Source organism: Rhinopithecus bieti, unplaced genomic scaffold (assembly GCF_001698545.2).
Source record: "Rhinopithecus bieti isolate Rb0 unplaced genomic scaffold, ASM169854v2 scaffold_27306, whole genome shotgun sequence".
NCBI classification, from domain to species: domain Eukaryota; kingdom Metazoa; phylum Chordata; class Mammalia; order Primates; family Cercopithecidae; genus Rhinopithecus; species Rhinopithecus bieti.
The window spans coordinates 632,195-656,078 of record NW_016812395.1 but is presented as its reverse complement, the minus strand read 5'-3'; the positions used below and the strand labels follow the sequence as shown (position 1 = coordinate 656,078).

Here is a 23,884-nt window from a genome sequence, read left to right as displayed (position 1 = left end):
ATGAAGGGAGCATCTGTAGTATACATTTCAACAGTAAGTCCAGCATGTCTGTGCTCATCTTTTTCCTCTCCCCTCAAAGTCCCATGGCACCATAAATATCATATGATATTGTCAATGGTTTTGCTAACCTGGTATAAGCAAGCATTCAGCAAGAGAGAGAGATTTTGCAATCTAAGTGTACCCACCATTTGTTTTCTTAATTCTACTTACGAGATTAAAAAAATTTGTGCTATGTGAATATTAGGAAAGAAAGAGAGGTAGCATGTACTGCAAACAGAAAGGTGATGGCTCTACATTTTCCAACAGAATTAAATGACTATCAACTTAAAAGACTAAAGCCCATAAGTTTTGTGGTATATCTGGCATTTTAAAAATGTCTGTCAACTAGGAACTAGAAATTATTTGTTGAGATAATGAATTCATTTATGCAATTTTCAAAATAACAAGATAATGAAGCCCAATTTACCAGTCATTTAATTATTGTAGTTTGCTTCTGTATCACTGTTTTCTGAGCTTTGTGTTTTCAAAATAGACATCCACAGATCAATCCACTAAATTGGAATGGAGGCAGAAGTGGAAGTGGCTCTCAGGGCATGGCATGGTACAGTAATGCTGGCCAAAGAGGAGACGAACTCACAGAGCCAGAGCCCCCCTTGATAATTCTGGTTTCCATGGCAGAGAGCGTCAGGGCCAGCTGATGAGGATTACACAGCAGGGAAGAGAGAGCAGAGATGAAATTGACTGTTTCTCTAGGCAAAAGATAGCACCTGGTTCCAAAGAGAATGGAAACCAGGGATATGCAGCCTGGCTATTATTTTTATAATAAACTTCTGATTTGGAGATAAATGAGGGTCCACATGTAATTATAAGAATACGGATAGATACCATATACCCTTTACCTATTTTTCCCCATTGGTAATATCTTGCCAAACTGTAGTATAATATTACCGTTACAGTATTGGCATCGATACGGGCAAGATACAGAACATTTCCATCCTCACACACATTCCTCATGTTGCCCTTTTACAGCCACATCCACTTTCCTTCCAACTCCACCCCTTCCCTAACCCTGAGCAGTCACTTGTCTGTTTTCCATTTCCATAATTTTGTCATTTAGAGAGCAATATATAAATGAAATAATACAATAGGTATTTAAGATGGACTTTTTCATTCAGCATAATTCTCTGTAGATTCATCCAGGTTGCTGCATTTATCAAGAATCTGTTCCTCTTAATTGTTGAGTAGTTTTCCATGGTATGGATGTACTACAGTTTGTTTAACCATTTGCCTGTTGATGGACACCTGGGTTGTTTCCAGTTTTGGGCTATTATAAATAAAGCTGCTATAAACATTTGTGCATGGGTTTTTGAGCAAACATAAGTTTTAATTTCTCTGGGATAAATGCCAGGAGTGCAATTACTGGGTCATATGGTAGTTCCATGCCTAGTTTGAAAAGAGACTGCCAACTGTTTTCAAGAATAGCTCTACCGTTTTACATTTGCACCTGCAACATATGAGTGCTCTAGTTTCTTGCATCCTCCCTGGCATTTGGTGATATTGGTGGTATATATCTGTAAATGTATAGATCTACCTATACATCTATAGATATAAATCTATCTATCTGTTTTTAGCCATTCAGATAGGTGTGTAGTGATAGCTCACTCTGGCTTTAATTTTCCCAACATCTTTTTTGTATGTGCTTATTTGCCATCTGTATGTATACACTTTGGTTAAATGTCTCTTCTTGTCTTTTGCCCATTTTCTCACTGGATTGCTTGCTTTTTACTGTCAAGTTTTGAGTTTATATATTCCAAATGAGTCTTTTATTAGATATGTGATTTGCATATCTTTTCTCAGGCTGCAGCTTATCATTTTTATCCTCTTAACAGTTTTTCATAGGCAAAAGTTTAAAATTTTGATTAAGTTTGATAATGTACAATGTATCTACTTTTCCTTTTATGGAGTATGTTTTTGGTGTCAAATCAAAGAACTCTTTGCTTTGGTTTTAGATCCTCAAGATTTTCTTCTATGCTTTTTTCCCCTAAAAGTTTTATCGTTTTACATTTAAATTCATGATCAATTTTGAGTTAATTTTTTGTACATGGTATGAGACTTAGACTCATACCATATACAAAAAAAGACTCATTTTTTTTGCAATGAATATCCAATTGCTCCAGCACCGTTTGTTGAAAAGGCTGTCTTTCCTCCCTTGAATTGGTTTTGCATTTTTGTCAAAAGTCAGTTGGAAATATTTGTGTGGATCTATTTTTGGGTTTCTATTCTGTTCCATTTATCTATGTCTATCCCTTCACCAATACCACACACTCTTAATTATTGTAGGTATATGGTATGTCTTGAAATAAGACAGAACGAATCCTCCCTCCCATTTCATTCTTCTTTTTCAAAAAAGTTTTAGCTCTCCTACTTCCTTTGCCATTTCATACACTTTTAAGAATAATCTTATCTACAGCTACAAAAAGTCTTGCTGAAATTTTGATAGGAATTGTGTTAAATCTCTATATCAATTTGAGTAGAATTGCCATCTTTACTATTTTGAAATCTCCCAATCCATGAATGTGGTATGTCTCTCCACTTCAATTTTCTTTATTTCACCAGCATTTTGTAGTTTTCAGCATGTAAGTCCTGTACATGTTTTGTTGGATTTACACCTAAAAGTATTACAGTTTTTTGAGTAATTGTATATAATCTTGTATTTTAAAAATTCCAGTGTCCATGTGTTCATTGCTATTATGTGTATGGAAATAAAACTGATTTTGTATGTTTATCTTGTATCCTGTTGAAAAATTTCCCCTTTCTTTAAGAGTTTTATCATGGATATATCTTACATTTTGTCAAATGCTTTCTCTACATCAATTGATAAAATTATATAATTTTTCTTCTTTAGCTTTTAATACAGTGGATTATAATGATTAACTTTTGAGTATTAAACTGGGATTGCATCCCTGAAGTAAATCTCACTTAGCTATGGTATATAATTGTTTCTCTTGATTGCTAAATTCTGTTAATACTTTATTCAGGATTTCTGTATCTATTTTCAAGAAGGATATTGGTCTGAGTTTCTTTTTCATGTGCTGTCTCTGGTTTTGGTATCAGGCTTCATAAAAAGAATTGGAAGTGTTCCAACTTCTTCTATTTTCTGAAAAGACTGTGTTGAATTGGTGTTAATTCTTCTTTAAACATTTGGTAGAATTCTCCAGTGAAAGCTTCTGTATCTTGAAATTTCCTTTTGGAGCATTTAAAATCATAAATTAAAATTTGTAATGGTTATAGGGATATTCAAATTCTCTACTTTCTAACAGGTAAGTTGTAGTAGTTAGTGTTTTTCAATTAATTGGTTCATTTTGTCCACGTTGTCAAATTTACAAGGGTAGAATTATTCCCAGTATTCCCTTATTAACCTTTTTTATATCTTCAGAGTTTGTAGTGATATTCCATTTCATTCCTGATATTGTTAATTTGCATCTTCTTATTTTCTTTGTCTCTCATGCTAGAGCTTTGCCAATTTTATCTATCTTTTAAAAGAACTAGGCCAGGTGCATGGCTCATGCCTATAATCCCAGGACTCTGGGAGGCTGAGGTGGGAGTTGAGCCTAGGAGTTCGAGATAACCCTGGGAAACATAGGGAGACCCTGTCTATACAAAAAGTAATTAAAAAAAGTTAGCCTGAATTGATGGCACACACCTGTGGTCCCAAATACCATGGAGGCTGAGGTGAGAGGTTTGCTTGGGCCTGGAAAATCGAGGCTGCATTGAGCCATGATCATGCTACTGCACTCCAGTCAGCTTATTGTGTTATTGATTTTCTCTAATAACTTTGTTTTCAATTTCATTGATTTTTGCTCTTATTTCTATTATTTCCTTCCTTCTGCATGCTTTGGGTTTATTTTCTATTTTTCTAGGTCAATGAAGGAAGAGCTTATTGTTTTGAGACTTTCTCTTTTCTAATGTATACCTTTACTGCTACACATTTCCCTCTCAGCACTGCTTTAGCTATGCCCCACACATTTTGATATGTTGTATTTTCACTTTTATCCAGTTCAAGGTATTATCAAAACTTCTCATGAGATTTTATCTTTGACCCATAGATCATTTAGAAATGTGTTTAATTTCCAAGTGTTTGGAGATTTTCCTGTTATCTTTCTGCCATCAATTACTAGTTTGGTTTCATTGTGGTTACAGAACACATCTTATGAATTCAATTATTTTATACTTGTTGAGGTCTATGTTTTGGAAGAGGATATGGTATATTTTAGAATATGTTCTACAGGCACTTGAAAGTGTATTCTGCTGTTGTTGGGTACAGTCTATTAGATCCTGTTGGTTGATAGTGTTGTTGAGTTCCTTTATATCTTTGATTTTTAAATTTCTATTTATTTATTTGTTTGTTTATTTTTGAGATGGAGTCTCGCTTTGTTGCCCAGGCTGGAGTGTAGTGGCATGATCTTGGCTCACTGCAACCTCTGCCCCCTAGGTTCAAGGAATTCTCCTGCTTCAGCTTCGTGAGAAGCTGGGACTACAGGTGTGCACCACCACACCCAGCTAATTTTTGTAATTTTAGTAGAGACAGGGTTTTACCATATTGGCCAGGCTGGTCTTGAACTCCTGACCTCAAGTGACCCACCTGCCTAGGCCTCCCAGAGTCTTTTTATTTATTTATTGATGGAGACAGGGTCTCGTTCTGTTGCCCAGGCTGGAGTGCAGTGGCACCATCACAGCTCACTGCAGCCTTGACCTCCTGAGTTCAACAGGTTCTCCCTCCTCAGCCTTTGGAGTAGCTGGGACTATAGGCATGCACCACTACACCGAGCTAAATTTTTTTTTTTTTTGGTAGAGACAGGCTCTCACTATGTTGCCCAGGCTGATCTCAAATTCCTGGGCTCAAGTGATCCTCCTGCCTCGGCCTCCCAAAGTGCTGGAATTACAGGTGTGAGCCACCATGCCTGGCTTGATTTTCTTTTTAATTGTTCCCTTTCCATTAGTTATTTAAAAATACCAAATTGCTGATATAATAGTCATAATAATTGATTTTATTAAGTGTTTATTATATGCCAAACATTCTGTTAAGTCTTTTGCATGCATTATATTATTATTATTATTATTATTATTATTATTATTATTATTATTATTATTTTAAGTTCTGGGACACATGTGTTGAACGTGCAGGTTTGTTACATAGGTTTACACGTGCCACGGTGATTTGCTGTGCCTATCAACCAATCATCTAGGTTTAAGCTCCGCATGCATTAGGTGTTTGTTCTAATGTTCTCCCTCCTCTTTTCCAACATCCCCCGACAGGCCCCGGTGTGTGATGTTCCCCTCCCTATGTCCATGTGTTCTCATTGTTCAACTCCCACTTATGAGAGAACACATGCATTATATTATTTAATCCTCCCAATAAGCCAATGTGTTGCATACTATCATTATCGTCATTTTGCTAAGGCTCAGAAAGGTTAAGTGACTTGATACCAAGATAATACAGACAGTAAGTGGTAGAGCTGACATTACCCTGACATCAGTGTGGGGTTGCCTGACTTCCAACTGTGTGCACATAACACCTATGCAATCTGAGGTTCTATCAGGATCCTAGAAGGGCTGATAAGTTTTCTTCCAGTTCACATTTGCATAAGGATGTAAGTGGTTATGGGGGAAATCTCATGAAGGAGTGGTAGGCAGACTTTAATGTGATCCCCAACAATTCCTGCTTCTTAGTATCTGTCCCTGCATAATTCCCTCCTCTTGAGTATGGGCTGGACCAAGTGACTCACTTCTAATGAAAAAAATATGGCAAAAGTGATATGAGGTCACTTCCAAGACTAGGTTACAAAAGAACCGTAGTTTCCATCTGGGGCCTGTTTCCTCTTGCTTTCACTCTCACCTGCTTTGAGTGAAGCCAGGTGCCATGTTTTGAGCTGGTCTAGGAAGAAGTTTATGTGTCAAGGAGCTGATATCTCTGGCCCACAGCCAGTGAGGACCTAAGGCTTACGACCAGCCATGTGAGTGAGCTTGGAAGCACATCATCCCCCAGGGAAGACACACATCCCCATGCCCAGAGCTCCAGCTAACACCTTGACTGTGACACTGGGGTGAATGACCTCTAGGCCTCCTTTGTTTCATTTCTGGTTGCTTCCATGGCTCAGACAGAAAATGGAGTGGTAAAGTGGAGGAGCAAATGGCAGCCATAATCTGGAGGAGTAAAAGAGGTGTTGGGAGGGTAGCAGAGGCACAGGAATGGACTCACTCTTCTGCACACGTGATGGCCCTGTGCAGGAGGGAGGAGGATGGAGAGGAAAGCCTCTCCTCCCAACAATGTATTGGTGGAAATGGAGCCTAATCTCAATTGCTTCTTGCTCTTGCTCCAAAATCAACTGCCCTCAGTTGACAGTCATTGCACATGCCTCTTCCTTTTCCTGTGTACCTGTGGTTACACTGTCCTTCTCTTCCTTGGAAATTTAGCCCAGGTTACAGTGCTGCTGTATATGGCTCCACAGATTGTATGCTATAAAAACCCAGATGGAACCATTCATATCCTATGAGAAGATCTGACAAGTCATCATCCAGAAATCTTTCCACATTATTACCACTGAATTCTCATCATTTCAGTGCATTAACAAATATTTGAACACCTATCAAGTGCCAAGTGTTGTTCTACATGTTGGGGATTTAGCAGTGAACAAGATGGATGCAGTTTCTCTTGTTGGAGTTGGTACAGGAATAAGATGATAACCATATAATAGACAAAGTAAATTTAGATGTTATAAAGAAAAGGTTGCATATGTTGGGGGTGAGGGAAAACTTTAGCTGGAATGCTAGGGAGATACATTCTCATGTTCTTCAATAATATATACAACCATATCCTGTCAACAACAGATGTTCCGTACTTAACTATTTCTTTTTTTTTTTAAACCTGAAATAGCAGACAACATGTTGATATGTATATATTGGGTATTTGATGCAATGTAATAGAGTTAATTTCTTATTAGCTTTTGCATTTGTCCTAGCAGGATGAAATAGGGTTTTAAGAGAATGCAAATTACTCAATAAACTGAGTAGGAATGTTTAGAAAATTTTATTACTCAATACTTATAAGATTAAGCATACTTTTGTGGTTTTGGTAGTGGCAGAGAGACATTTTGTAAATTCAGTACATTCTTGACATTTGTGAGCTATGTTTTCTAAGACCTAGGAGAGTTTTCAAAGTTACAAATTCCACTACAGCACATAATTTCCCCATAAAACACAGTAAAATATCACTGATACATTTAAATATCCTTTGTGTCTTTAATGGTTTTCTGTAAGTACAGGGCTAAAAAATTTGTCGAGTTGTTTTGTGGCTAAGACCCTTCCTATCCTTTGACTTTCACTTTCATTACCAGTATTAGTCACCCCTCAACTCCCAAAACTAAAAGTCAAGGTTAAAAAAAAAAAAAAAAAACCATGGACGATACTACATTCTTGACAATGAATAGAAAAGCATCAGAACATATGAAAGTGTTGGCACAAAAGGCTGGCCCACTCTTGGGATAGGGACCCACTCAACGCACTAGCTCAGAGGGCTTGTGACTCAAATGAAGCATTAAGAAAATGAGAAATCACTATGAGTCATCAACGATTAGGGTTACTGAAAAATAACTGAAACTAAGAATGTTAAATCCACAGATGCTAAAGGTCTTCTGGTATCTAAATTACAGACCTATAGCAGGAGGGCACAAGCAACCCCTTGTTCTCTCTTTATTGTTAGAGCATATGTGGAATGATTTTGAGGAGGAAGTCAAGTAATGTAGAACTTTTTGAGCTGGATATCTTGTAAGAAATTATTTGGAACACCACAGATTGGGTTTTTAGCTGTGCCATATATGCATTGCTAGGTTAGTTCCTAATTTGTCACAAATTCAAAAAGGCTCTGAACTTCAGTTTCTTTCTCTGTAATGAGAGCTGCCAATTCCCACTTTCAAGGGCACAGGTGAGGATAAGCTGAGCCAGGGTTACAAGAGGTCTTCATAAACATGAAAGCAGCCCATGGAATCAAGGCGTTACTGTTATTCAATCAGGTATCATTGGTTTCAAATTCCCACTTCATTTGTTAAGCAGAATAAAAACACAGGGAAGCACTGACTAGCTGAAATGGACATCGTGTAAAGGGTTTAACTTACTTCTTTTACAAACCACTGACAAAAGGCAGGACCGATCCATTCTCTGGCATGAATACCACAGTCTATCCAAACAGCTCTTTTGAGTCGTGAACGTCTGCCCAGCTGAAAACAAGAGCATTCACAGTAACCAACTCAGGCTTTTAGATTCACTGACCAGCATAATTTAATAAGGTTTCAGCATAATTCTTCATTATAGTGTGGTTCATTAGGTAACGCATAAAAAGGACAAAGGGAGTTCCTATCTATCTCGAAAGTCCAGGCTTGTTTATGCAGAAACAATACATTTATTGTCCTAATTATAATAAAAGAACTAGAAAGCACAAAAGGAAAAGGAAAATCCCTAAAATAGGTTGCTGCTTTATTTTTTAAAATTTTTTATTTTAATTAATTAATTCATTTTTAAGAGATGAGTTCTTGCTATGTTGCCAAGGCTGGTCTTGAACTCCTGGTCTCTTGCAATCCTCCTGGCTCAGCCTGCTTCTTCATTGTAATATAGTATGTTACTGTTAAGTAAAAAGCTAAGTCCTCCCTCATGCCCTTTCTCTCTCCATCCCAAGGAATAGTTCTTAAATAATAGCTATATTTTATAGGTGGATAAAGTTAAATTTTATTATAACATGAAATGAAAACATAAAACAACTTGATTTCTAGAATCAAGTGGCAGATTTTTCTTTACAATCCAACTATATCAATATTACTTTTAACCTGGTTGCTAGCTGAGAAATCAATAGGAGCTCCTGTCATTATAATTACAGGGGATCTAATTTTCATTCATTCATTAATTCACTCCACAAATATTTCAGGAAATCCTTTTTAATGTCAGACATTGTGCTCAGTACTGGAGATTCAAACATGAACAGACAAGGAATTTATATGCTAGTGGGGAGGGCAAACACGTAAGCAATCAATCAACAATTATGATGTGAATATCTGTAAGTTACCATGGGAACATAAGAGTGTTATGTTGAATTTTTCTAAGTAATAAAAGGTGGCTTCTCAGAAGAGGAGCACTTGAGTACTTCAGCAAGACATAAAGCTTGTTTGGCAGACAAGTTGGAGGAAGGCATGTCAATCCCGGAAGAGAATCTGAGCATACCATATTGGAGGAACTGTGCCTGCAGTTTGAGGAAGGAACAGCAGATAAAGCTCAACGTGGATTCCCTGGATACTAAATAAAAGAGATGAGCTTCCTCCTGTATTCTATGGGGGGCTGTGTGTGTGTGTGTGTGTGTGTGTGTGTGTGTGTGTGTCTGCTTGCTCATGTTTGAGGGCTCATATTGGCAGCAGTGTGGAGGATGGATTAGAGCATGAGAGGGTCAAGAATGGGGGCTCCAAGGAAGCTCAGCAGTGAGGCAACCACTGCAATAGTCCAGGGAGAACAGACACAGAGAGAAGTCAGGGTAATAGCTATGAGGACAAGAGAAGCAACTGGGGCAGATCTGAAATATTCAGAAGAAAAAATGGTCAGCTTTTGGTGGTAATTTAAAGTGAATGGTTAAAGGAGAGGAATTTAGGATGATGCCCATGTTTCTGAATTGGGAGGAGAGGGATGCCATTCTGAATCTGAGGTGCTTTTCTGAATATCCAGGGAAGAGTGTCAAGTAGGCAATGGGGGTAAATTTAAGGTTCCAGAGGGTGGACTGCAATGGATACAGAGGTCTGGGATGACTGCTGAAATGATGGGCTAGCTGTGTCTATCTAGAGAGTGTTTGTGGTATGAAAGTAGGGCTGAGGATAGAGTCTCAGGGATTACCTGAACCTAAGAAAGAACAAGGAGAAAGGAGCCAGTGAGTGAGACCAAGATGGTCAGAGAGACAGGAGGAGAATCAACTAGGAGTGGTTGCTGGCCTTGGAAAGAAGTTTTAGAAGACTTGTGGCGGCAAAGGTTGGTGAGTCAAAGTCTGAATGACAGGAGAGGAAGTAGAGATGGTGACTAGAGGTCAGTCTTTTTAGAAGTTTGGCTGAGAAAGAATGGAGGGCTACAGGTCAGTAGATGGAAGAGAATGCAGGGTCAAAAGATGAATGAGAATAATGCGTAGCTTCTGCATTAGTTAGTTCTCACGTCGCTATAAAGAACTACCTGAAACTAGGTAGTTACAAATAAAAGAGGTTTGATTGGCTCACAGTTCTGCAGGCTGTACAGGAAGCATGGCTGGGGAGGCCTCAGGGAACTTAGAGTCATGGTGGAAGGCGGAGAGGAAGGAGGCACATCTCACATTGTGGAGCAGGAGGAAGAGAGTGAAGGGGGAAGGGCTACACACTTTTAAACAACCAGATCTCATGAGAACTCACTCACTATCACAAGAACAGCAAGGGGGAAATCTGCCCTCATGATTCAATCACCTCCCACCAGGTTCCTCCCGCAACACTGGAAATTACAATTTGATGTGAGATTTGGGTGGGGACACAGAGCCAAACCATAACAGTTTCCTACACATTTATATAGTTTTGCGTTGGTTCATCTTAAGCAGCACCAACTCACAAATACTTCGCATCGATAATTGAAAATGTTAGCAACAGTATTCTCTGGAATATCCAATGGCAAAAATGAAATATGGCTCAGAAACCTAAGGGAAAATATTTGAGATTATCAGATGATGTTAAATATGAGACTCTATAAAAGATCATTTCATTTCTTTTCCCCATAAGTCAAAGTTGAAAAAGATGAATATTTGGTAAACATTATGTATTTACATAGCAATTGCTTATTTTACCTTTAAAATAAAAGAGATCTTCCCTCATATGATCTTCCAATAGAGAACATGTGAATGAGGCCTGAGTGAGTTTTATTCAGATGATGCATCCAATTTTGAATCTAAGAGCAAATAAATAAAAACTATGTTAGACTCTCTCACAGTAATGGAGCTTCTAGAGAACAAAAGGAAACAGGTCTTAGAATTCAAGGAGTGCACATGGAATATAAAATTGAACAAAAACGTACTTTCTATTTTTAATTTTCTTTGGGATACTTAAAATTACATTTAATTTTCTGCCTTTACAGATAGTAGCTTATGTCTTTATATTGTTCTTCCATTATCTACCATATATCATTAATATACTAGTTACAGATTTTATTAAAATTGATGTGTTCTGGTTTCTTTTTGAAAATCAGAATTTATTTCTATTTTCCACAAGTATTTAAGAGGGAAAGAAAGAAGTCAACTTTAGGAAAACTGTCCAAACTACTTGAAAGTGTTTCTTAAAGTCCCATATATTACAATTTGCCACTGAACAGAGGATACTAAGAAAAAGGCATTATCTTTTTTCATTTAAAGGTTCTTCTACTGAGCTACACATCAGAGGGCAAACTCTGAATAATTTCTCCAGTGATAGGGACACACTTGCATTGATCCATTCATATACACTTACCTGTCTTCAGGAAAAGATACATTTGAATGAATAAGGTGCTTCATTCCTGACTTAAAAGCCTTATAAGGTGTAAAAAAATAACACAGAAGTGTCCTACCATTTTATGGTATAAAAGGATCAATGTTGAAAAAAATAGCTGAATATATTCAGGAAAGTACCCATACATTCTTTTCTTTCTATTAGTATTTAATCTAATGAGCAGGATGTTTGTGTGCGTGTATATACACATACATTATGCATATCTATATTATATTTGTAAAATTTGACTTTTTTTAGTGCATGTTAGCAGTACTTCTGTGTGCAAAGTTATCTAAAACTTTTCTATTGCTTCTAAGCTTCAAAACATGTTGAGACATGAAATATGTGGAGATAATTTTGAAAGGAGAGTTGTCATCAAGAGAACCAAAAATCGTCTTCAGAATAGAGCAGCATCTCATTTATTTTATGTCTGGCATTTCTTTGTTCAATTCAGAGGAAGCATAGAAAATGTATGCTTCATTCATTTATCCCTCTGTCAACAACTACGTATTTGGAGGTCTCTATTTGCCTGCCACTGGGGTTATAGTGGTGAATAAGAAAGAAATGGCCTGCCTTCATGGAACTTGTAGCTTATTAGGGGGGAAAGGCATTAATAAAATAATCACATAATTACACAATAATTTACATAATTTACATAATTAATTATGTAATTAATTATGTAATTATGTGATTATTTTATTAATGCCTTTTCCTGTGCTACAGGGGCATGTAATTCACTAGGTGTTGGCGGAGGAGGGGTTTAAATTCAATATGGGAGAATAGGAACAGCTACCTTTTTGCTTAAGCTGAGATTTGCAGAACAACAAGCTGTCCAGGTGAATAGTAAAGGATGAGGCAGTGTGGATGAGGTGGCTGTCAGTTCTCCAGGTAGGATAAAAATGCATGTTCAACAATGAGATCACTTGGACTCGGGAAGGGGAACATCAGACACTGGGGCCTATCATGGGGAGGGGGGAGGAGGGAGGGATTGCATTGGGGAGTTATACATGATATAAATGATGAATTGATGGGTGCTGACGAGTTGATGGGTGCAGCACACCAACATGGCATAAGTATACATATGTAACAAACCTGCACGTTATGCACATGTACCCTAGAACTCAAAGTATAAAAAAAAAAAAAAAAAAATGCATGTTCAAAGGTGCAGAGGTGCCACAAATGAAGCTTTGCCTTTGAGAGGTCTCAACTTTGCAGAGGGTGCAAGTAAGGTCCACTCTACTCATCATTTTCTCAAACTCTGGTTAGCTTTACATTTCTTGACTTCTTAGTGGAGGCCACTATAGCTATAATTATAGCAACATTTCCCCACTCTTTCATTGCACTTCCTACATCCTATGTAAAAGTGGTGTGGGTAAAGCAAGTGAAATTAAAATTATTTTGATACTTCTTAGATACCATCAAAGACTTAATAGAAGAGATAAGGTGCCTGGGCCATTTAAAAGCTACACATATTCTTCACATAGTACCTTCTCTGTCTTTATGCTTCTCCCCCAGAAGCATAAAACACATCATTTTCTCCCTTAGACCTAAATGATAAAGACGCCTCTGTAAAAAACCGAAAAAGCTCTTTTGATTACATACTTCTTCTAAGGAGTGATAAACTTCATAATTATATCCAGAGAGGGATCTTCGGTTTCTCTGGGTTTGCAAGTTGCTTCCCTTCTCTAGTGTTTTCTGAAGATCTTCTATGAGGATCCTGGATTTGGAACGACAGACATGATGAAAAATAAATTGAGATATTGCAAAAATCAGGCAACATCCAAAGAAAATCATATGCATCTATGTAAAGAAAGACTGTAGTGATCAATATTTCTAAAAATACCAAATGTTGGGAAAATGTTATTTTTCAGGAAACGAAAACTGTTAAATACGTGGTGCAATGAATTTAAAGTATAAAATTATAGGCAGATGTCCTCCAGTGACAGTAGTAGTAACAATAGCTGTTGATTCACAGCCACAACAACCGATGATGGCTACGAGCACTTACATTTACTGAGTACTACTTACCTACTAGCAGCCAGGCACTGTGCTATGTATTTTATGTACAAAATCTTAGTTAATAGCCCTACAGTCTATGTGGTAGATTCTCTTGTTATTGGCATTTTTAAAATGGGGAAACTGAGTCTCAAAAGGGTTAAGAATTCACCAATATCACTTTTCTGGTCAGTGCCGAGCCAGAATTTGAACTTGGAAGGTGAACTCAAATTCCAATCTTGAGATTCTAGGTCCAGCGTCATTTCATGAAAACTGAGCCTAGGCTTCTCTTTCGTGCCCTTACCACCTTCTTTTTCCTGCTGCTTTTTCCTGTGCACATCCCTTCCATCACCAAGAGACTGTGGTCATGTCACTACCCAGCACCCCTGACCGAAGACAGAGAGAAAAGGGAAAGGGGAAAAGAAGCTACAGTCCTCAAGAGGAAACTGAAGAAATACCCAGAGTTGGAAAAAGTGATTTCACTACCTGCCAGTGTCAAGAATGCCAAGAGAAGAGAAGCTCAGCCAATTACAGTGAATGCATTTGGAAATTAAAGGCTGAGGCCAGGGCGGGAGATTCCAGGCTTTGTGGAAGCAGCTCCAGGTGGAGTCATTAGTGTTCTTGATGTGACATGTGAGTTAGATAAATACAGGCCTGTCTTCTCAATGCTCACCAGCTTCCACTAACTAGAGTTCCACACAGTAGCAAAGCACTTCAGTCATTTGCATTACTTAAAGGTGTTAGAAAGCCTCCCAGTGATTTTACTGGGCCTGGCAGGTGGCTAAAAAGCTTTGCTTTCATATTTTATTTCCAAAAGAACCTGTTGTTTAGTGGTTTAAGTGCTATTAAAAGAACATATAATGGCATCTTTAAATAACTTTCAAGGCTGAAAGTTATTTAAAGCCTTTAAGTTTTAAAAATTATTTTAAAAAAGTATCTTGAATCACCTAAAGAAATATTTTCCATTCTATGAAGAAAGTAAATTAACTTAAGGTCATACTGGGTATAGGACATTCTTTTTCATTTACTTATTTGTTATTTATTGAGCACCTACTATGGACAAAGCACTTAATCAGGAATTGATCATTGGCTTCTTTTTTTGTTTCTATTTTTGATTTTAAAAATGAAAACATTTTAGAAATCAAGGTAAGGTGAGGAGGCTCAAAGCTTGGTTAAGTCCCTGACAGCTGCTTGCAGTGGCTCAAAATGTGAGTGGGAGGTTGTTGTTGGTTTGAACACCATCCGTATTAGTGCTTTCTTTTTTATCCTTAAAGTAAGAAGTTACAGATGATTAGGCTTGTATGAGTTAAAGAATTTTACAATATTGCTAAGGTAAGTCTTGAGCCAAATGAACCTCCTTGTCAATTTTCTAACTTCCTTGTGTTAGGAGAGAATCTGGGATGGTCAAGAGGGATGCGAGTTTGACTAGGGCTGGGGTAGTTATAAACTGTCAACATATTCCAATACTGCAGGGAACCTTCAGGTATGTTTCCCTCACCAAGATCATCTATTATTTCTCCTGGCTACTTTTTTCGATCCCAAGAAACTAAGGAAAAAAAAAATGTAGATGGATTTGCCAAAGGCAGAAATCTATTCTAGAATCTCCTTCTGAATTTCCAATTGTTAAATTCTGTGGTACTTTGTTATGGTGGCCCCAGCAAACCAACCCAGGTCTCTGTTCAGTAACTTACATTGCACCCAAATGCAGGCCCTAGGAGATCAGCCTTAAATTAAAAAATAATTGTGACACTGGAGGTCAAGGCCCATTTTCCTTGTTAAGTAGTTGACTAGAAACTAGCACATCCATGACAAAGCTATGAAATGGAGTCTCAGAATGGTCTTTGTAAACTGTTGCAGTTTCTTACTTCTTCACAGCCTGTGATGATTCCTACCCCAGTTGTGTATATTCCTGTAATGGTGACTAGAACTATTATCAACTTTCTGAGTGATGCCATTACTCAGTACAAAACCACCTCCTCAAAGTTTCCAGGGTGGGGAGGGACCCTCAAAAAATAGAATTTTTTTTTTTTTGAGGAGTCTTGCTCTGTCACCCAGGCTGGAGTGCAGTGGTGTGAACTTGGCTCACTGCAACTCCGCCTCCCAAGTTCAAGTGATTCTCGTGTCTCAGCCTCCCGAGTAGCTGGGATTACAGCCACGCACCATGCCTGGCTAATTGTATTTTCAGTAGAGACTGGGTTTCACCATGTTGGCCAAGCTGGTCTTAAACTTCTGACCTTAGGTAATCCACCAGCTCAGCCTCCCAAAGTGCTGGGATTACAGCACTTTGTGAACCACCACACCTGGCCAAAAAATAGAAATTTCATCACCAACTTTTATAGGTATTTACTTTATAGAATGACCAAAATGTTTTATGGTAGAATGAATCATTTCTTAGAGGGGAATTGATCACCTAGGGGCCAGACACATGGAGTCACATGACATCCACTTTAAAAATCACAATAGCTATACATTACGTATTCTTGTACAGAGTAAATGACAATCTTTTGAAAATACTCCAGGCTACAATACTAAAAGTCAATTAAAATGATCTCTACCTACTGGGCCTGGGCCCATGGAATTTAATTGACTCATATGTTATTATCTTGGGACCAACGAAATGAATAATTCTAAATGACTGTTCTCCATGAAGAGGCAACTGATTTAAAACACTCATTTTTTAGACTTTATTCTCTGTGACATGAAGTGTGATATTTTATTCTATATCAGTTCCACATGACCTATATTTAATGACAGGAAATAGAGACTTGTTAAACTAACTGGTATATTCTTTTCTACTGAATAGTAATTAATGAAGCATGTGAGTGGTTACTGAGCACCTATAGATATAATTGCCAAGCTGTTTCCTGTCAGGCATTCAGAGAATCAGAGTAGGCCTTCAAAGCTAGAGCAATGACTAAAATGTGTCCAGTATGAACAATAGTTTTATACATAGCTGTGATTCTGTTCTAGAAGCACAGATAAAATACCTTTCTGTAAAAAGCATATCAGTACTTTAATAAAGCTGTAAATATCCTTCTGGCAGGGCAGTCTCTGTGTGGACCAGAGATGTCCCTGCCATTTGGCACCTCTTGGCTCAGCCCTCCAGAGAGCCTGGGCCCTCACTATTAACTCACAGAGCCATCAGCCCACCCTAGGTCCCAGGCCCTCCCAGAACCCCAAACTCTGTGCCAGTTTTGACAGTACCACAACTTGCTAAAAAGTTTGGGTAGGTGGAGTAGTCACTTACATTCATGCCTCTCAACCCCCAAATCTTAGGATTCCCAGCAAAGGGTAAGTGACTCCCTTCCTCTCTGTCTCATCTCATTAAGTCACCACACTGCACTTCTCCTAGATCTTCCACTGACGTCCCTTCTCTTCTCCACCTGCTTTTCCCTGTGCCCGCTGGAGTCTCCCTTCCTTTGTAAATTAACTTCCTACATTCTCTAGCCTCTTCAGGGAAACTCTTTTTTTCTCATCAGACATTTGACTCTTTAAAGGATACACATTCTTTTGTGGCTTTCTATTCCCAGTCTCTCTCTCCACCTGCCTACCGTGGGGTAGAAGAGAGGAAGGTCAGCATATTCTCCTGTATGCCATGAATCTTCTGGCTTCCAGGGAACGCTCATCCTCTCTGCAACATCATGTCACTTCTTGCTGCTTTCCTCAAACTCTTGGCTTTGCCTTGATGTTCCTGCCCCAGAAGTACATTTTCTCCCTCCTCCTCTAATCTTGCCAGCAGCCAAGGAGATTCAAGATAATTCTCTGGTGATTTAGGCCACCTGTTCTTGACTGCACCAGCCTCAAAGATATCCACGCAACACTCCCCTTCAATAATCTCTATGGCTACCCTGTGGATCTTGTCACCAGCCATATACATTCTACCCTAGGACTCTGAGCATCCAACTACTCACATTTTGTCAGAACTTCTCTCCTTCCCATTTGTTTCCCTCAGTAACACTGCATTGTTTTCAATACAAAGACCTTAATATCTTCCCTGATTCTTCCATTTGGTCCCCTTATCCCTCCTAGATGCTCCTGCCTTCCAATCCATATTAGACCCAGGGACGGATATTTGAACTAGTTTCTCACTAAGGACCTTAACTTTCTTGCCACCCTGACCTTTCCATGGTCCTATCCAACAGAACTTCCACTCTGTATCAGTGTTACAATCTCTCTTCTCTGCAACAACCACTTCTCTTTGTTCATACCCCAGTTTTTCTTTTGGTAATACCCTTTAACCCCTCTTTCCTTACTTTCAGTAGATAATTTTGCTTCTTCATTCATCCAGAAAATTTAGCCATTGGCTGTAATCTTTTTTGACGTGTCCACTTTCCTCTCTACAATCTTAAGTAGATCCACCACATTTATCTCTTTAGTTTTAGAAAATGAAGTATCCTTCCTGCTGTTCAGACACTTTTCTTTCTGCACATTCTCTCTGGCATCATCGATGTCTTCCTCCCTACAGACTCTTCCTTCAGCCTATAAATACATCAAGACTTCCCCCTCAACACAAACAAATCCCAAATCTACCAGGTAGGCATCAGCAATGCATCTCTTCCCAGTCACTTCTCATTCTCTGCTTCTCTTATTCTAACTGCTAAGAACAGGAATAGACTCTGCTGCTGTGTGTTCTTACCTCCTGTTCACATCTGTGTCTTCTAGTGCGAACATTCTAATCCACCTTTAGAGTCATCAATGTTCTTTCTATTGCCAGATCCAAAGGAAACTGGTTGGTCCTTTGCTTGCTGGATATCACTGCAGCACTTGGTACTCTGGACCCATCTCTTTCTTTAAAGTCTTGCTTTTCTTCTTCAACTCCTCTGACTATCTTCCACTTGCTCTTTTTTTTTTTGAGACAGGGTCTCACTCTGTTGCCCAGGTTGGAGTGCAGTGGTGTGATCTCAGCTCACTGCAACCTCTGCCTCCTGGGTTCAAGTGATTCTTCTGCTCAGCCCCCGAGTAGCTGGGATTACAGGCATGCACCACCATGCCTGGCTAATTTTTGTATTTTTAGCAGAGACAGGGTTTCACTATGTTGGTCAGGCTGGTCTTGAACTCCTGACCTCAGGTGATCCGACCGCCTCAGCCTCCCAAAGTCTGGGATTACAGGTGTCAGAGCCACTGCACCCGGCCCCACCTGCTCTTTTCTTACTCCTCTAAACATTTTTTTTTTTTTTTAAAACTAACCCTCAAAATATCTAAATCTGTTCAAGTTTGTCTACTCAGTTACCCAAGCTAGAAAACTTGGAGTCATCCTTTCACTTCTTCTTTTCCTACCTACCATCCAACATGAGGAGAGTCTGCTCTGAAATATTTTTTTAATGCTCTCATGATCCTACTACTATGGTCCTACTCAGAGCCTCACTCCCTCTTCCCTGGACTAGTGTTTCCTATCCCCTCCACCTGATCCCACTGGCATGTACCTCCTTTGGAATGGGGCAGCACCACCCACAAGACAAGGTCTGAGTTGCTGCCCCTGGACATAAGATTTCCCACCATTGGAACTCCCTGTTTCTCCAGCATCATTTCTTTCTGCCCTTTGACTTGCACTTCATACACTAACCACTCTGCACTCATATGCTGCTTCTTCCTTTGCTTGTGTGGTCCCCTCTGCCTCTGCCTCGCTGGCATAGCTCCTGCAGAAAGCCTTTTCCACTCCTGCCTTCTCATCCACTCTCTAGGCCTTGCTAGGCTGCTCTCCTTTCTTCACAGAAAAATGTCTGTTGTTTCACTGATCACTTAGTGGTAACAGTGAATAGTGAAATGAAAGGTCCACGTGGTTGCTCCCATCCCCCATTGGACTAAGAAGTTCTTCAAGGTGAATATATTCACATCAGTTTTCCCCATATGAAAAATTGTACCAAACACACTGTCATAAGCACTTGATAAATAACTTACATATAACTACCATTTGGTTCAGTTTAGTACAAATAAATTTTATAGCAAGTGAAAAGGAATGCTTACTTGTACTGGATGTTGGCTTCCTGTAAGAAGGCTAACAGGGCTCGGGAACCGTTTTGGGGGATATGGACATCAGTAACTGTTCCCTCTGATACATAGGAGATACTGCTGGGCTGCCACAGGTCCACCTGTAGTGCAGGAACCAACCTATAATTCATGTCCAACTTAGTGGGGGAAAATCTGTGTCACGATGTCAAACACATTCTTTTGTTTGCATATAGTAACCAAACATATTTTGGAATTAGACTTAACGCTTTCATCATCAGGGTAAAACTATTTTATCTTGAATTTGAGTTTCCAAATTATATCATATCCATATAGAATTTGATCATAATTGGCAAGTAATAGTTTGAAGACCAATATATTAAAGCTACAAGGTAAAAATGAGATAAAATAGTTTTAGGTATAATTTTGATACTGTTTTAAAATTATTTGCCATGCAAATACTTGAAAAACTGCAAGAAAAAAAGATACAAATCACCCTTCATCCTGCCACACAAAAACACTGTGGTAGCTGGGGTGATTTCAAATGGAACATTCTCTCATTCTTGGTCTTTTCTTTTCTTTCTTTTTTCTTTTTTTTTTTTTTGAGACAGAGTCTTTCTCTGTCACTCAGGCTGGAGTACAGTGGCGTGATCTCAGTTCCCCACAATCTCCGCCTCCCGGGTTTAAGCGATTCTCCTGTCTCAGCTTCCCAAGTAGCTGGGATTATAGGTGCATGCCACCAGGTCCAGCTAATTTTTGTATTTTTCTTCTTCTTCTTCTTTTTTTTTTTTTTTAGTAGAGACAGGGTTTCATCATATTGGCCAGACTTGTCTTGAACTCCTGACCTCAAGTGATCCGCCTTCCTTGGCTCCCCGAAGTGCTGGGATTAAACACGTGAGCCACGGCGCTCCGCCTAGATGGAACATTCTCTAGATGCCTATTCTTCCTCCGACACATGCCTTTCTCCAATTCCTACTCAGCCTTCACTTGTCAACATAAACATCCCTTTTCAAGGAAGACTTGGCTGCTAGGGTAGGTCTCCTTGTTGTAGCTCTTAGAGAACCTGGTGCTTCTTTCATGATGTAACTTCCTCTTGCCAGAAAGTAAACTCTGGGAGGGCGAAGGGTTTGCCTATTTGGTTGCCACCCATCCTGGACCAGTGCCTTACGTAAATTAGCCACTCAGTATTTCTTGCATGAGTGTAGACCTCCCCCTATGTAGTAATTCACTACATGTTCAGTATTTTGCAGGAAAGCAGAAGCCACATCTGTTTCCTTACTATAGTGTCCCCAGTGCCTTAGCCAGTGCTGTGTACCTGGTAGGAGCTTGGCCTTCATCAAAGGCATGATGGAACGCAGATGGAAGGGAGGAAAGCCCTATCTCTGCAGGAGCCTGGAGCATCATTTCTAATTAGGCACAGTTTGTCTTCACAGTCCTGCCTCTGTCTACCCCTGACTGCTCTGGGCCTCCCCCTTCCTGCATCTCCAGTCTTGGAGGATGCTGCAGGGCCTTGATCTCTGCTAAGCCCTTATCTGATAAGGTTTAGTGACTTTATCTTCACTTAAGTGTCAGTGCCTGCATTCTGTGAGGAACTCTAGAAGATCAAAAATACTTTGTGACTCAGAAAAAAAAACCTCTAATGATACAATTTAGACTGGAACAGGGTAGAGAGGCTTTTATTTTGGGGACAAAGAGTCTACCTGTTTTCTTTCATGCAGCTGACTCCTCCACTGGCTTGCAAGGGCAAATCTGACTCAGCTAACATGCCAGTCCAACAATCAGTGCACAACAGAAGTGTGAGGCTGGAAGGGATGCTGAGAGGTCATTCAATCCATCTGTCAGCCCTTGGGCAAGGACACATCTAGGACTGCACCAAACTGTCCCCAGTAGGTGTGTCTAAACCAAATCTTGTAAGTCTCCAAATAGAGGAGAGTCGACAATATCCTAATTGAACTCATTCACATTTAACAAGATTGTCAGACATTTTTCTTAATCCCTTCGATTGCAGCATAGTTTCGTTTTTTTTCTTCTTGGTGTTCTGTTCTTCAGTGAGGAATAGCTGGTTTCTTGCTTTTATAAGGAAAAGCATGTTGGTATCTTTCACTTTTCTTTATATATTAGATTTTCTAATCCTTTAGAAGATTGAATCTTTGGGACTTGCCTCTAAACCCATTACAGAGACAGATTTTTGATATTAAGGATAACAGTTTGCTGCCACCCCTTAATGCCAGTGGATATGACGAAATTGTGCTGCATTCAGAGGATAGAGAGGCACAGGTAGCTAAAATAATATGAATTACCACTCTGGAGACGAGTCTGTAAGTGCTATTTTCTGGGGGTCCATGCTGAAATAAGAATCCTCATCCCACAGAAGAGAGCAGCTTCTCCACAGGAAAGTTCCATGAAAGAACCCTACAGCAAAGCTTGGAAAAGGCTTCCTGGGAAACCTTCTCAGAAAGTGTGCTTAGAAATGTGCTCAGAAAGCTGTTGGCCTAAAGGACAACTGATAAAAAAGAACCTGCAAAATCAGGAATTCTATTTTGGTGTGATATTATGAAAGTAAATGAAAATGAATTATTAGGTTTTCTCCAATAATATTTTAAAGAAAGGGTATCTGAATAAGCAGCATGGATATTTCAGTCGGGGTGGTGGCAGGCAGGTGCCTATAGAAGACATATGGGACAGTAATTACCATCTGAGATTTATAATGTTTCATCTACTTTATAGAAATCTCTAATCTTTTCAATAACACTTTGAGGAAGAATTAATTGTAGATACATTTAATGAAGGAGAAGATTCAGGTTCATAGAGGCTAAGTCATTTCCCCAAGGTTGCACAGGTACAAAATGGCTGATACAGGATAGGCTTAACAGCAGTGCCCCTAATTTACTGACCCGGTTCTTGTCTTCAGGATCTTCCGAGAATATGCCAGAAAAATAAACATCTTCCAACTTCCTGATCTAGCATTTGGGGAGGTCTGGTCAGTAGGTCTCACATTCTGGTCTTTCCTGTGGGATTATATGTCCTGTAAATTCATATGCAGGTATTTCAAGGTTCCAATCAGCCTCCTGTGTGTAGGTGCCTATCAATCATTTCCTTAGGGCCTGATCACATCTGGATGAGATAGTTAGTAGTTCTGAACTGCAAAGCTGTGTGATTCTGGGCTACAACATAATAAAAGTATCAAGAACCTTATCAGGGTGGTCCAAGGCTGTTTGCCAACCATTCCAGGTCTTTGCTGCAAGCAGCCACCTGATACTCCACAGGAAAGGATACTCCCCTTTGTACAGCCTTCTGGCCTAGGAACCTGGTGACTGTTCCCATGTGTTCCTTTCCTCACATGATTACTAGTCACATATATACAGACATGTTTAAGAGGCTGAGGTATTTCAGTGTCATGCTCAATCTGACAGCCATAGGCTATTCTAGCTCTGGCAGCATCGGCTGTGTGACTTACAGGAGGCTTTTAACATTTCTGAGCCTCAGTATCCTCATGTGTACTGTGAAGATAATCTTAAAAACATACCCAACAGGCTTTCTTGGAGGATTAATTGGAATCATAGAAGTAAAATAGCAGAGGGTCTGTCACATAGTAGGGGCTCAAAAGACAACCAGTGTTTATTATTATTGCTATTTGAAAAGCATATGAAAAGAAGGACTGGTTGGAATAAGGACAGAGTTCAACTTTGTGTGGTTAAGATGAAGAACGTGGTGAGATTGTGTCCCTCCTCAGAGATTAAAACCTAGAGATGGCGTGTGGGGGCAGGAAGCAATAAATAAATGAAAAATATAAACAATGCAGGAATGTTTCCTAGCACAAAGTAAAATGCCTGAATTGGAAGCCATTATAGTGGTGGTAAATTCCATAGGCCCTGGAATCTGACTCCCTAGGATCTGATGTAGTCTCCCATTTAGTCTCTGTGTGATTTTGGGCAGGTTTGTCAACTTTCTGGGCCTTGCTTTCTTCTTTGGTAAATTGAAGGTGATATTTATATCTTCCTTATTGGTCAATATTTAATAATGTTAGTAGTGATAGCAGCAGGAGACAGACATATTCCTAGGCAGACAGGGATAGGTACCTGGTGAAACCCGATCTTCATGCCAAAGACAGCCTGAAGCCTGAAAACTGAGCTGCCAGTTCTGGGTGGACTCCACGAGCTGAGTGAGAACTTCCTTGATGTCTTTTTAGCTAATTAAATGGTGCTTTTTTCAGGCACGCCCATGGACCAATCAGCATGATTGGTCCCCCATTCTGAGCCCATATAAACGTTGGACTCAGTCTCACAGATGGCTACCCACTTTCAGGCCCCCTCTCACACAGTGGGCTACCCACTTCAGGTCCCCTCTGGTGTTTGGAGTTTCCTGTGGCTCAACAAAATTTTTCT

At 39.4% G+C, this 23,884-nt stretch overlaps 1 protein-coding gene across 1 annotated transcript in view; it reads right to left on the bottom strand.

Moving 5' to 3' along the window:
• CPA6 (carboxypeptidase A6) overlaps window positions 1-23,884 on the bottom strand; it is a 337,798-nt gene that overhangs the window by 88,307 nt on the left and 225,607 nt on the right. Inside the window, exons 3-6 of the mRNA XM_017896303.1 lie at window positions 19,518-19,642; window positions 13,161-13,275; window positions 10,895-10,986; window positions 8,172-8,283 (exon numbers count right to left, since the gene is read on the bottom strand). Of these exons, the coding sequence (XP_017751792.1) occupies window positions 8,172-8,283; window positions 10,895-10,986; window positions 13,161-13,275; window positions 19,518-19,642 (444 nt within the window). The remainder of the gene's footprint in view (window positions 1-8,171; window positions 8,284-10,894; window positions 10,987-13,160; window positions 13,276-19,517; window positions 19,643-23,884) is intronic.